The sequence below is a fragment of the Malaya genurostris genome, chromosome 2 (genome assembly GCF_030247185.1).
Source record: "Malaya genurostris strain Urasoe2022 chromosome 2, Malgen_1.1, whole genome shotgun sequence".
In the NCBI taxonomy this organism is placed as follows: domain Eukaryota; kingdom Metazoa; phylum Arthropoda; class Insecta; order Diptera; family Culicidae; genus Malaya; species Malaya genurostris.
This window is the reverse complement of record NC_080571.1, coordinates 164,458,955-164,472,589: the sequence shown is the minus strand read 5'-3', so window position 1 is coordinate 164,472,589 and position 13,635 is coordinate 164,458,955. Positions and strand designations below refer to the sequence as shown.

Sequence of the window (13,635 nt, the reverse complement as noted above, 5' to 3'; positions counted from 1 at the left end):
AGTTTCTCAATGCCAATATGCACGAACTGGCGTTAAGTGAATGTGCGATTTCTATATGCACCGCCCGTATTGTTAAGCATGTAATGAGCACACCCCATCGCTTTTCAGTTCTACGCCCAACCACCACTAAAATAGGCCTAAAATAGTCAATGCACACATGTGAAAACGGTCTTGTGACGTGACGTGATGATCTTTCGGGAGAATGATCGGGTTTTTTGCATCGTTTGCGACGTTTTCTTTGGACTTCTTGTATCTCCAGTGAGCGATTTCGGTAGACTCCAATATCTCGCCGACGCGAAAAGCTACGAATTTCGAATAGCTCCTATGGTCTGACCTGATCCAACCTTGAACGACAAGGACTTCACGATTCTGTCAGATAGTCTGACTCCGACAACTGCAGCTGTAGCTCTAACTTTGGAACGGAAAGTAATTTCAAAGGAGATACTCTAATCTTCGTGCTCACTATTGAACATTCCACAACGCTGTCTCGTTCGAACCGTAAGTATGCAACTGCAGCAAACTCTGATAGACTGGCATCAACGAAAGTATGCAATTGAATGTTCGTTTGCGAATCTAATTGCGTCAAGGAACGGTAACAGCGTGGTATACTGACAGTCTGCATCTTAGGTAAAATCTCTAGCCATCTTTCCCACTTTTCGTTGAGACCTTCTTGTATAACGTCATCCCAACCGATGCCAAGTCGCCATATCTCTTGGAATAAAACCTTCAAGTAAATCATGACGTTTGATATCAATCCGAGGGGGTCGAATACAGCCATTAGCGTTCGAAGAACTTCCCGTTTTGTAGGCTTACGTTTTCCCGAGAGTAAATTCTGATCGTGTTTAGCTGAGTGCTTGTAGGTGAAGGTATCTGTTGCCGTGTTCCACCACATACCTAAAATCTTCTGGGTTGCCAGTTCAGCTCCTAGATTCAGGCTTTTCTCATCCGTGTTGTTCTCCTGCATCGCGTCAACGACTGTAGATGAGTTTGAAATCCAACTTCGCATCTCGAATCCAGCCTGTGCGTGGATAAATTTAACTTATTTAGCTAGCTGGATGGCTTCTTGTTCAGATTCGACACTCACAAGCATATCATCAACGTAGTGCTTTTCGATGATAGTTTTAGCTGCTACCGGGTACTGTCCTTCGAATTTGCTTGCATTAAGGTTTTTAACAAATTGCGCGCAACTTGGCGAACAGCAAGTTCCAAATGGCAACACCTGTGTCACGTAAGTACTTGGTACTCCAGAATCGTCATCGCACCACAACACTCTCAAACAATGCTGATCCTTCTTGGTTATACCCATTTGCAGATACATCTCTTTCACGTCGCCACTAAGCCCGACTTCAAATACTTGGAACCGGTAAAGGATAAAATCCAATGGCGTCAGTAAATCCGGCCCGGTTAGCAACATCGAATTCAGCGACACACCGTTAGTTTTAGCAGCTGCATCCCACACAATCCTTAATTTTCCAGGTTTGTTAGGATTGAATACCGGAAATAACGGTAGATACCACACCCGCTCATGCGATGCTTGCAACTCCTCGTCCGATAGTTTTCTGCTGTATCCCTTTCGTTGATAATCCTGAATCTTAGCCTTCAGTTCCGGCTGCTTTTTCATTCTTCCTTCGAGACAGTGAAAACGCCGCAAAGCTGCTGGTTTACTGTTAGGCATTCGTACCTCGTCAAATTTCCATAAGAGGCTCACTTCATATCGCCCGTTTGCTATCTGGAACACAGACTGTAGAATCTGCATTGCACGATGATCTGCTGAAGAGAGAATTACTTTCTCTGGCCTGTATATTCCAAGTCCATCTAGAGAAAAGTATTCCTGTACTGCTTGTTGCAACGTTTCATCCGAACGTTCACTGCATGAACATATCTGAACACTATGGCTGTGATGTTCTACAAACCCATGTCCGAGATCTGAACCTCCATGGACGATCCAGCCCAAACGCGTCTTCGTAGCGATTGGCTGGTACATCTTTCCTTCTTTTCCCTTCAGTGTTAATGTAACGTTTACGTTGTCGATTCCGATCAAGATTCGTGGCTTACACATTTTATCCATATCCACCGTTTGATGGAAAAGATCCAAGTTAGCTACGGTATGTACTCCGGCCAAACGATATTTCCGTTGAACCTGGCCGGTTCCCGAAACTTCACGATCCACCTTCAAGGAGTCATTTTCCAATCTACTCTTGTTACCGGTCCACTCAAGACACAACGGCTCCGGCGTTCCTTCCAGCTTCAGTTCTTGTGCTAAGGACGCATCAACTAGAGTCAGCGACGATCCATCATTGAGAAATGCGAAAGTTTTGATTGATTTACTTGGACCGCGGATAGTGACGGGAGCAATGCGGAACAATCCTTTGTTCGTTCCCTTATGATGAGTGTTGCACTCCCGCAAAGACGGGCTCCGTACCACCGATGACGATTTCGATTCAACGTTTTCGTGATTTTGGGCGAAAGTTCCTTCCCGGTGACTATTATGAAGAAGATGATGTTGCTTAAAGATGCAACCGTTCTTACCGCAAACTTGCTTTGATTTACACGGCCCTTTGTGTATTCGTAAACACTTTTTGCATAAACCGAACTTTTTTACCGTCGCCCATCTCGCGTTGTAGCTAAGGTTCGAAAACTGCTGGCATTTATTCAAACCTGAACAACTGCTCTTACAAACAACGCACTCCTTCGAATCGTTGCCAGATTGAGTGGATTCGACGTGACGTACTATGTTATTCCACTTGTTACTCGACCTGTCTTCATTATGAGCGTTGACAAATGCTGAACTTTTCCTGACACCAACTGCAGCTTTAGATCCACTACCGTACAAATTAGCGATCGGTGAAACTGTCTCTGCTAAATCATATAACCATTCCGAGAATGCCGCAAGATGTATACGTGGTAAGTTGCGACGATGATTGGCCCATTCTATCTTAAATCCTGCAGGAAGTTTTTCCACCAATTCATGTAACAACGCAACTTTGTACGAGTACTCTTCTAGATCACAAGCCTTGATTGTTGCACAGAGATTTTGCACAGCGAGAGAAAACTCGATAAAGATGCCAAACTTGTCCGCTGTCGGCGCAGGTGTTGAGTGGATCTTGGTGATTAAATTCTGCACTAAGACTTCAGGGTTGCCAAATAACATTTTCAATGTAGATAATATTCCAGGAACATTTGTCGGATGCATCAAACGGCACTTAACGGCTTCATGCGCTTTACCTTTTAGACACTTCTGCAAGCGTATCAGATTCTCCTCCACAGTGTACCCGCACATATCAGTAGTTGTCGTGAACGTAGAGTAGAACAACGGTGTGGCGGAATTACAAAACCACCACGTTTTCCACGTTAAACCCTCAGAACAATTGCAATAGTACATTTCATTTCATTTCATTTCGACACAATGTAGTTACATTGTAAACGTCTTCTTGAGAATACTTTGTACGGAAACCAGCCATACATCGTAGCACATACAGCCTTATGATTTGATGCATCGGCACTTTACAAATCATAAACTTTAAATATTTTATGAGGTGGACCGATACAGCCGAAATTATGCTCGGTACCAAAAACGGTCCTCCTATCTTAAACACTTGAACTGCTTACAGCGCACAAGCAAAGTGACGCAATGAATATAAACACTTAAACAATGTACGCCGCTGGCGTGGAATTTCCGCCTCGCGCGAAGGAAAATAAATAACTTCAATTGTTCTTGCCATCGCTGCGGGTCGAGCGATGTTTATTAAACACTAGCCTTCTCCATATAATCATTACCAAAACCTTTTCGATTTATGTAATTGTCAAGTCTCAAGACTTCTCGTCAAACCTACACGTACACAGAGAAAATTTGTACATTTTATAAAAACCAAAATGCAGAAAATAAAGACACATTCATTCAGTAACCAAGAAGGGAACTGGACTTCTTCGTTAAAGAAAGAAACCTGCCACATGGCGACCGTGACACTGTTCACCGCGCGACAAGCTAAGTCCCAGTTAAGAAGGGACTTAGCTAAAAAATAGTGAACTTGGAAAGAAACAATCAAGTGCAACAAATATGTGTGTTACTTTCCGAACTGAAAAAATATCTAAATAAATGACACCAAAACAGTGATTTGAAATCGAAACGGAAGAAACAATCAAGTTCAACAAATATGTGTGTTACTTTCCGAACTGAAAAAATATCGAAATAAATGACACCAAAACAGTGATTTAAAATCGAAACGGAAGAAACAATCAAGTTCAACATATATGTGTGTTACTTTCCAAACTGAAAGAATATCGAAATAAATAACACCGAAACAGTGATTTAAAATCGTAACAAATATGTGTGTTACTTTCCGAACTGAAAGAATATCGAAATAAATGACACCAAAACAGTGATTTAACCCCGAAACGGAAGAAACAATCAAGTGCAACAAATATGTGTGTTACTTTACAAACTGAAAGAATATCGAAATAGATGAAACTAAACAAACCAAAACTAAAAAGTGCTAAACCAGTTATAAAATAATAAAAAAAAAACAATATGGGCTGGTTCGACTCGACCGGTACCAACACCACGTACGTCCAGCTTGGAAACGACGCCCAAACCTGGACAGGAATCATCATAGCAGCCTGCCTGATGATCTACACAGCTGGAAGATTCATCACCAAGCTACACCGCATATACACGGAGAGGACAACAAGAAGGATCACCGCCAATCAGGTCTAAGATAAGTACTGATTTTGATTTTTATTCATTTATATATCTATATATTTTTTTTCTTTTAAACGAATCTTGAAAGTACACAGTTAAATATGGAAAATATCAAAGAATTTTTTGAAGAAATAGAGGCAGCCGCCGAATATTTTAATGGAATCGACCGGCAAGCGGCAAAAATTTTTAAAACCAAAGAAAACATAAAAACCTTTGACGAAGCAGAAAATCACACATTAAATTTAGAAATTAAAATTTTTCCTGGACAGCCCGAGAAAACAGAAATAGTTAAAATAGAAGTATCGCAGGGGCCGTACTTCGACAAAAAAGAAGCAACTCGAAAAAACAAGGCTTATTTTCCACGGAAAGGAATTTACCTGGATCCTGCACAATATAACCTCTAATTAACGAAAAACTTACCGAACTAGAAAACAATCTAGACTCAGACCTTTTCAATTTAATCAACCGAGAAGCAAAATTGCTCTCGGGAAAAATTTACAATATCATAGACACTAAACTCCCATACGCCAAACCGTCGTTATTGCCTAAATTTAAACGGGTGACAAAGAAATTAATTAAGCTAAATCGTGAGGCAAAAACCAAAATGACTAATCAGGAAAATACAATAAAAACAGTGACGGCTTTAATGCCGGAATTTGATGGAAATCCAACAAACCTCACCAGTGGCATTGATGCACTGGATATTATTAAGACAATAGTCACAAATGATAACAAACAATTAGTTATCAGCATCATATTATCAAAACTAAGAGGCAAAGCACGAAACGCATTTGCCGCCAAGCCAGAAAACGTCGAGTCCATAGTGGACAAATTAAAAACAAATGCACCCGCCTCCGTAGGAGCAGTGCAATCTAAACTAAAATTATGCAAACAAAAGTCTGACATAATTACCTTTACAAACGAAATCGAAACTCTCGCTACACAGCTTGAAGCTGCGTACGTAGCGAAAAAAATTCATGCCGAGGTAGCAAAAGAAATGGCTACCCAAGAAGCAATCAAAAACACATGGCCGAGGGCCTAAAAAATGAAAAAACTTCTATTATTTTACGAGCAGGAACATACACGGACCTAGCTTCAGCAATAAATAAAGTGCTGGAAGTGAACCCGGCCTGCGAAGAAAAAGTATTGCTCACAAAAATGCAAACAAACAAAACCGCCACTCAGCAAAGAAATAACGGCGAGGGGCGGCAATTTAAACAACAAATACCGTTGTTCAATTTCCCTTTTCAGCCACGCTCTCCAAATCAGCGTATTTGGGATAATCAAAACAACCAACAAATGCAAATGCCTTATCAGGCAAATCAAAGTCAAGGTCGTCAAATGCGACCAAATTTTAACCAGTGGCATAACATGCCCCAACAAATGTGCGGTTACGGACAATTTGTTTTTGCTCCGAATCAGCGGTTCTATCCACAGAACCAACATCAATACCAAAACAACTGGAGAAATAACTCCAATACAAATTTTAGCAACGCAAATCCAAACAGAAATGTGATGTATGCGGAAAACGTTTCTGCGGCAACATCGGGTGCTCAAGATGTCGGCCGCCAGGCAGATGGAACAACCAAAACGAATCAGAGCACCAGAACAAACGAGAACCAAAATGTAGGTCACATCGAGGCTCGGTCAATGAACCAAGCAAACCAGCAATGAAAATATACAATTGCGATTTAAATTATACAAACTTCGTAATTCTAAAATTAGATGTTTGTGACAAACCGGTTGCATTAATTGTAGACACAGGTGCAGACATTTCTATATTAAAAGAAAGCGCACTAAAACCTAACGTGCTTATTCATATGAATGAGAACTGTATTATAAATGGTGTTACCGAAGGTAAAATAGAAACCGAAGGCAGCACATATGCTAATATTAAACTAAATAATAATTTAATACCACATAAATTCCAAATAGTTATTGATAAGCTACCTATTTTCACAGACGGAATCCTGGGTAGAGATTTCCTAATAACCTATGAATGCAATATATGCCTAAAAACATGGCTAATTACTTTCGAAATTAATAATGAAATTTTCGAAATACCTATTAGAGATAAATTCAATGAAAAATTCATTATACCACCACGATGCTAAATAATTAAGGAAATTAAACTAAGATATATCACTGAGGATAGCGTTATCCTATCCGGTGAAATAATGCCAGGAGTGAATTATTCGAACGCTCTAATCAGTCCTGGTGCCCAATATGTAAATATTATGAATACTAGTGATAGCTTTGCACAGATATCTCTAAACGATTTACTAGAAAAAATTGAAGTAATCCCAGCTAGCAACTATGAAGCAGCCGGAAGTGAAAATCAAAATTCTAAACAAAAAATGAAGCAATGATTGCAAAATTTGCAAAATCAGATCGATATTAAAAATATACCAATAAATGCTCAAGATAAAATAATAGACCTATGCAAAAGATACAACGACATTTTCGCACTCAAGGAAGTGAAAATCAAAATTCTAAACAAAAAATTAAGCAACGATTGCAAAATTTGCAAAATCAGATCGATATTAAAAATATACCAATAAATGCTCAAGATAAAATAATAGACCTATGCAAAAGATACAACGACATTTTCGCAGCTAGCAACTATGAAGCAACCGGAAGTGAAAATCAAAATTCTAAACAAAAAATTAAGCAACGATTGCAAAATTTGCAAAATCAGATCGATATTAAAAATATACCAATAAATGCTCAAGATAAAATAATAGACCTATGCAAAAGATACAACGACATTTTCGCACTCAAGGAAGTGAAAATCAAAATTCTAAACAAAAAATGAAGCAATGATTGCAAAATTTGCAAAATCAGATCGATATTAAAAATATACCAATAAATGCTCAAGATAAAATAATAGACCTATGCAAAAGATACAACGACATTTTCGCACTCAAGGAAGTGAAAATCAAAATTCTAAACAAAAAATTAAGCAACGATTGCAAAATTTGCAAAATCAGATCGATATTAAAAATATACCAATAAATGCTCAAGATAAAATAATAGACCTATGCAAAAGATACAACGACATTTTCGCAGCTAGCAACTATGAAGCAACCGGAAGTGAAAATCAAAATTCTAAACAAAAAATTAAGCAACGATTGCAAAATTTGCAAAATCAGATCGATATTAAAAATATACCAATAAATGCTCAAGATAAAATAATAGACCTATGCAAAAGATACAACGACATTTTCGCACTCAGGGAAGTGAAAATCAAAATTCTAAACAAAAAATTAAGCAACGATTGCAAAATTTGCAAAATCAGATCGATATTAAAAATATACCAATAAATGCTCAAGATAAAATAATAGACCTATGCAAAAGATACAACGACATTTTCGCACTCAAGGAAATTGTGCAAACAATTTCTACAAACAGGAAATTAATTCAGAAAATAAATCCCCAGTTTACATAAAAAACTATCGAACACCTGAAGTTCACAAAAAATAAATAAATAACCAAATCGATAAAATGCTTGATGAAGGTATTATTCAACTTTCCGTATCTCCGTATAATTCACCTCTTTTACTGGTACCGAAAAATTCAAACACTGAAGACAAAAAATGGCGATTAGTCATTGATTTTCGCCAACTAAACAAAAAAATTATTGCAGATAAATTTCCCTTACCAAGAATCGATGAAATACTTGATAATCTAGGTCGAGCAAAGTATTTTACGACACTCGACCTGATGTCAGGCTTTCATCAGATTGAATTACAAGAAAACTCAAAAAAATACACAGCGTTTTCGAGTTCAACAGGCCATTACGAATTTAATAGATTACCTTTTGGACTAAACATTTCGCCTAACAGCTTCCAACGTATGATGACAATCGCTCTGAGCGGTTTACCACCAGAGTGTGCGTTCTTGTACATTGATGACATTATTGTGGTGGACTGTTCAATCAACCACCATTTGAAAAGTTTAGAAATTGTTTTTCAACAACTCAGAAAATATAAACTAAAACTAAACCCAACAAAATGTAATTTCTTCGGAAGTGATGTCACATATTTGGGTCATCACATTTCGGAAATAGGTATTTTACCAGATCCATCCAAATTCTCAGCAATAAAAAATTATCCTAACCCTACTAATGCAGATGAAGTCAGACGATTCGTAGCATTTTGTAACTACTACCGTCGCTTAATAGAAAATTTTGCGAAAATAGCAAACTCACTGAACAAACTACTTAGAAAAAATACAAAATTTGATTGGTCGCCTGAATGCGAACAATCCTTTCAATCACTTAAAAACAAACTTCTAACGCCAACAATTTTACAATTCCCCGACTTCAACAAGCAATTTATAGTAATCACAGATGCTTCCAAAATGGCCTGCGGTGCAGTTCTAGCCCAAAAGCACGATAACATTGAATTGCCGATAGCGTACGCAAGTAGATCGTTCACCAAAGGCGAATCAAATAAGTCGACTATTGAACAGGAACTGACGGCAATCCATTGGGCCATCACACACTTTAGACCCTATTTATATGGAAGAAAGTTTCTTGTCAAAACAGAGCACAGACCATTGGTATATCTGTTTTCGATGAAAAATCCTTCTTCAAAATTAACAAGAATGCGTTTCGACCTGGAAGAATTTTACTTCGCAGTAGAATACGTACAAGGTAAATTAAATGTAGGAGCGGACGCGCTCTCTAGGATTAAAATAAACACAGATATGTTAAGTAATATGTCTATTTTAAAGGTTCAAACTAGAGCCGACAAAAGGAAACAAAATGACGAAAATATTATTCAGAAAGAGAAAAGCCTTAATGATTCGTTAGATACTGAGCCTGATCAACTCAAAGTATTTGAATCAATCATTATAAATGAAATACACAACATGCAAAATTTAAGCATTGAAAAATCGTCGACAAATAATATAAATGGCCTAAAAATTTCAATTCAAAATAAAAATTACAAAAAGGACTTGACTCAAGCGTCATTTACCCGATGTATAATCACAAATATGAATGAATCTTTCGAGAGAATTTTAAATATTATCGAAGAAAAAGCTAACAAATTGAATATTGGAAAAATTGCTCTAGCGCTTTCGAATACAATTTTCAATTTTATTAGTATTAATAATTTTAAGTCAGCATGTAATAAACATCTGAAATCACTTCAAATCATACTCTATCAACCGCAACGCGAGATAGATGATAAAAACCTAATTAACAGAATTATCCAAGAAAACCACGACTCTGCAATTGGCGGACACGTCGGAATTAACAGACTGTATCGAAAACTTAAATGTCGTTATATATGGCCAAATATGAAAAAATCAATTGCAGATTACATCCATAATTGTATAAAATGCAAAGAGAATAAACATACCTTTAGAACAACAGAAAATTTTATTCAAACACAAACACCACAAAAATCATTTTCTTCAATATCTATGGACACAATAGGACCATTTACAAAATCAAATTCAGGAAATAGATACGCATTAACAATTCAATGCGATTTATCAAAATATATCATAGTAAAACCAATTCCAGACAAACAAGCAGAAACAATAGCCAAAGCTTTTGTCGAACACTGCATTCTAATTTACGGAACCCCATCTATTATACGAACAGACCAGGGAACCGAATATAAAAATGAAGTTTTTCACAAAACTAGCGAATTACTAAAATTCACTCAAAAATTTTCGACACCGTATCACCCACAAACTATCGGAAGTCTAGAGAGAAATCATCGTCAACGAATCACATAGTGACTGGGATGACTGGCTGCCTTACTATGCGTTTTGCTACAACACAACTCCTCACACTGACTTCCCATACACACCTTTTGAACTGATATTTGGGAAAACAGCATCAGTACCAAACGAATTGAAAAATCCAGAATTCATAGAACCGATATATAAATATGATGAATACTATTCAGAATTAAAGTACAAATTAAAAACTGCAGCGTTGAAAGTAAAAGATCTTATAGATAAAAGCAAAACTAAACGAAACTCAGATCAAGAAAATAATTCAAAACCCTCTTCCATTCAAATAAATGATAAAGTAATGTTAGAAAATCATAATAGAACAAAATTAGACAAAATTTACATAGGTCCTTCTATAGTAAAAAGCATAGATCACCCAAATGCAACAATAGAAAACCTAGAAACAAAGCAAACTCATACAGTTCACAAAAATCAAATTGTTAAATTGTAATCAAATACAACAATATTATCACATATTACAGCAAAAAAAATTATTAAATCTTTATGAGAAAAAAAACAACGAATTTTACTTAAGATCAAACTTTAATTACTATATTTTATATCACATTATATACCATATAATTATACACATACGATTATACAGCTATACAATTATTAACTCCAAAACATTATATTATTACTATATCCCTGTTACATTCAAAACTACCTTATTGTCATTTCTTTACATACCATTATATCACACAAATTACACTATTGACATTATACAATAACATAATAATATCAAAATCCAGGAATTATAACACAGAAGAAAAATCAAAACATTGTAAAACACATACACTTCACACAATATTGTAAGAGATTTCTTGAGACCAGACCTTAATTTTTATCAACCGAAAATGACTCCGTAAACTTCATCATTTTTTTTACGGGGAAGGTGTGGCGGAATTACAAAACCACCACGTTTTCCACGTGAAACCCTCAGAACAATTGCAATAGTACATTTCATTTCGACACAATGTAGTTACATTGTAAACGTCTTCTTGAGAATACTTTGTACGGAAACCAGCCATACATCGTAGCACATACAGCCTTATGATTTGATGCATCGGCACTTTACAAATCATAAACTTTAAATATTTTATGAGTTGGACCGATACAGCCGAAATTATGCTCGGTACCAAAAACGGTCCTCCTATCTTAAACACTTGAACTGCTTACAGCGCACAAGCAAAGTGACGCAATGAATATAAACATTTAAACCATGTACGCCGCTGGCGTGGAATTTCCGCCTCGCGCGAAGGAAAATAAATAACTTCAATTGTTCTTGCCATCGCTGCGGGTCGAGCGATGTTTATTAAACACTAGCCTTCTCCATATAATCATTACCAAAACCTTTTCGATATATGTAATTGTCAAGTCTCAAGACTTCTCGTCAAACCTACACGTACACAGAGAAAATTTGTACATTTTATAAAAACCAAAATGCAGAAAATAAAGACACATTCATTCAGTAACCAAGACGGGAACTGGACTTCTTCGTTAAAGAAAGAAACCTGCCACAGGCCATTCTTACGGTGATCCGCTGAATATTGGAAATTCTCGCGACACGGCTTGTCGGGCCTCAACTTGGTTTTGCGTAAGCTTCATACCGTTGCCGTTATTCGTACCGAAGGTGTCTTGATTCGGAGTGGACCGCTGATTGGGAATGAATTTGGAGTGTTTATCCGGTTGTCGCTGGTACACGCCCGATTGCTTGGTTCCACAACTTCTAAACGAAAACTGATCAGAAACTTGCATTCGTTCGACTGATTCTACTACACTGGTAACGTGTGAGGCAGTAACTGATTCGGATGGCTGTAATAAATTTGAAACCTGCGGAACAACGTCGTCGTTAACAGCGGTCTCATTTAACCACTGAGAAACACGGTCATTTTCTAGCTCTGTCTCAATCTCATCTTCTTCTTCTTCTTCGGCCAATTCCTTAAGTAACTGATGACGATTACTTATACACTCGCGCCTACGGGCCTCTTCCGCCTCTTGTTGTTTCCGTTCTTCTTCCAGAATCTGCAACCGTACTTTTAACTGTTTCTGCTTGGTGAACCTTAGTGAACTTGCCTTGAAATGCTGGGTCAGGTTTTCCTCCAAAACTTGCTTCCTGGTTCTTGGGGGAAGATTTGATTGCGGCGGCTTCGGCAACTCCTTTATATGTCCTTCAGTTGAAACAATGGCCGGTGAACTTACTTGTTTAGGCACTGACAGAATCGGTTGAAAGAAACTCGACGGCACTGTGCGACATGAATCATAATAATTCACTTCCGGTGGTAAAAAAATCGACGGATTTGACATACGACTTGCAACCGGCCGTTTTCGGCGGTATTAAGGGCATTGACATGTGAGAAGGCATTAAAAAATGAGGTGTATTATACGAATAATATGGCATTAGTGAATGGGGTGGCATTTGTGCATTTTGCATAACTTGAGAAACATGTGTATTTGGCATTATTACCACAGACGACGTGACGGATTCGTTTGGCACAAATATAGAAAACGTGCTCACTGGTGCTTCAACAGTAACTGGCACCGGATTTTGTAACGGTGTTGGAACAATGGTTGCATGCGTACTTACGGGCGGTGTCGGCGAGGGAACGGATTTCGTGGATTCCTTGTTTCTGGCTAGCTGCTTTTCATGGCAGTCTGAACAGAGCCAGTCTTGATTTTCCACTTCCTGACTTACTCCCACGCAATCGAAATATAACCTGTTATCGCACTTGTCGCACTGGACCATTCGCAAATTATCGCTTCCGTTGCATACGTTGCAAGCATCTTGGCTAGATTCCACGGAACTGTTACGGCTGGCATCCGAAATTGTCATCCTTCTTGACATCGTTATCCGAACCCAGATAAACGAAATTTTTAAGTTGTTGGCAGTCGAAATAGAAGTTTTCCGGATTTCAAATAAGTGTATTTCACTAATATTAAAAATTTCCTAGGAGCGCAATATAAGTATGATTTTCAATATAGTTCAGATTAGTTCAAAGTTACTCTCGTTTAGTACTCCTATTTCAAATTACTTATCATCAACGGTAGTACCGTACTGTACTGCACTTATGGTTAACCTGCACGTAGATACTAATTGTATCCCAACCTAAAGAAAACTCAGATCAGGCTTGAAAATTAAACACACGTGTAATGAACTCTAAAGATATAACTGCCGCCATTCA

At 37.6% G+C, this 13,635-nt stretch overlaps 2 protein-coding genes across 2 annotated transcripts in view; both read right to left on the bottom strand.

Annotated features, from left to right (window-relative positions):
• Positions 1–13,635, bottom strand: part of LOC131427131 (uncharacterized) — a 395,071-nt gene that overhangs the window by 39,456 nt on the left and 341,980 nt on the right. The window lies entirely within an intron of this gene.
• On the bottom strand, positions 11,984–13,286 carry LOC131428965 (uncharacterized). Its single transcript, XM_058593020.1, has 2 exons — positions 13,037–13,286; positions 11,984–12,624 (listed from the first exon to the last, which is right to left on the bottom strand). Exons 1-2 carry the CDS (start codon positions 13,284–13,286, stop codon positions 11,984–11,986), a joined length of 891 nt encoding a protein of 296 aa, XP_058449003.1.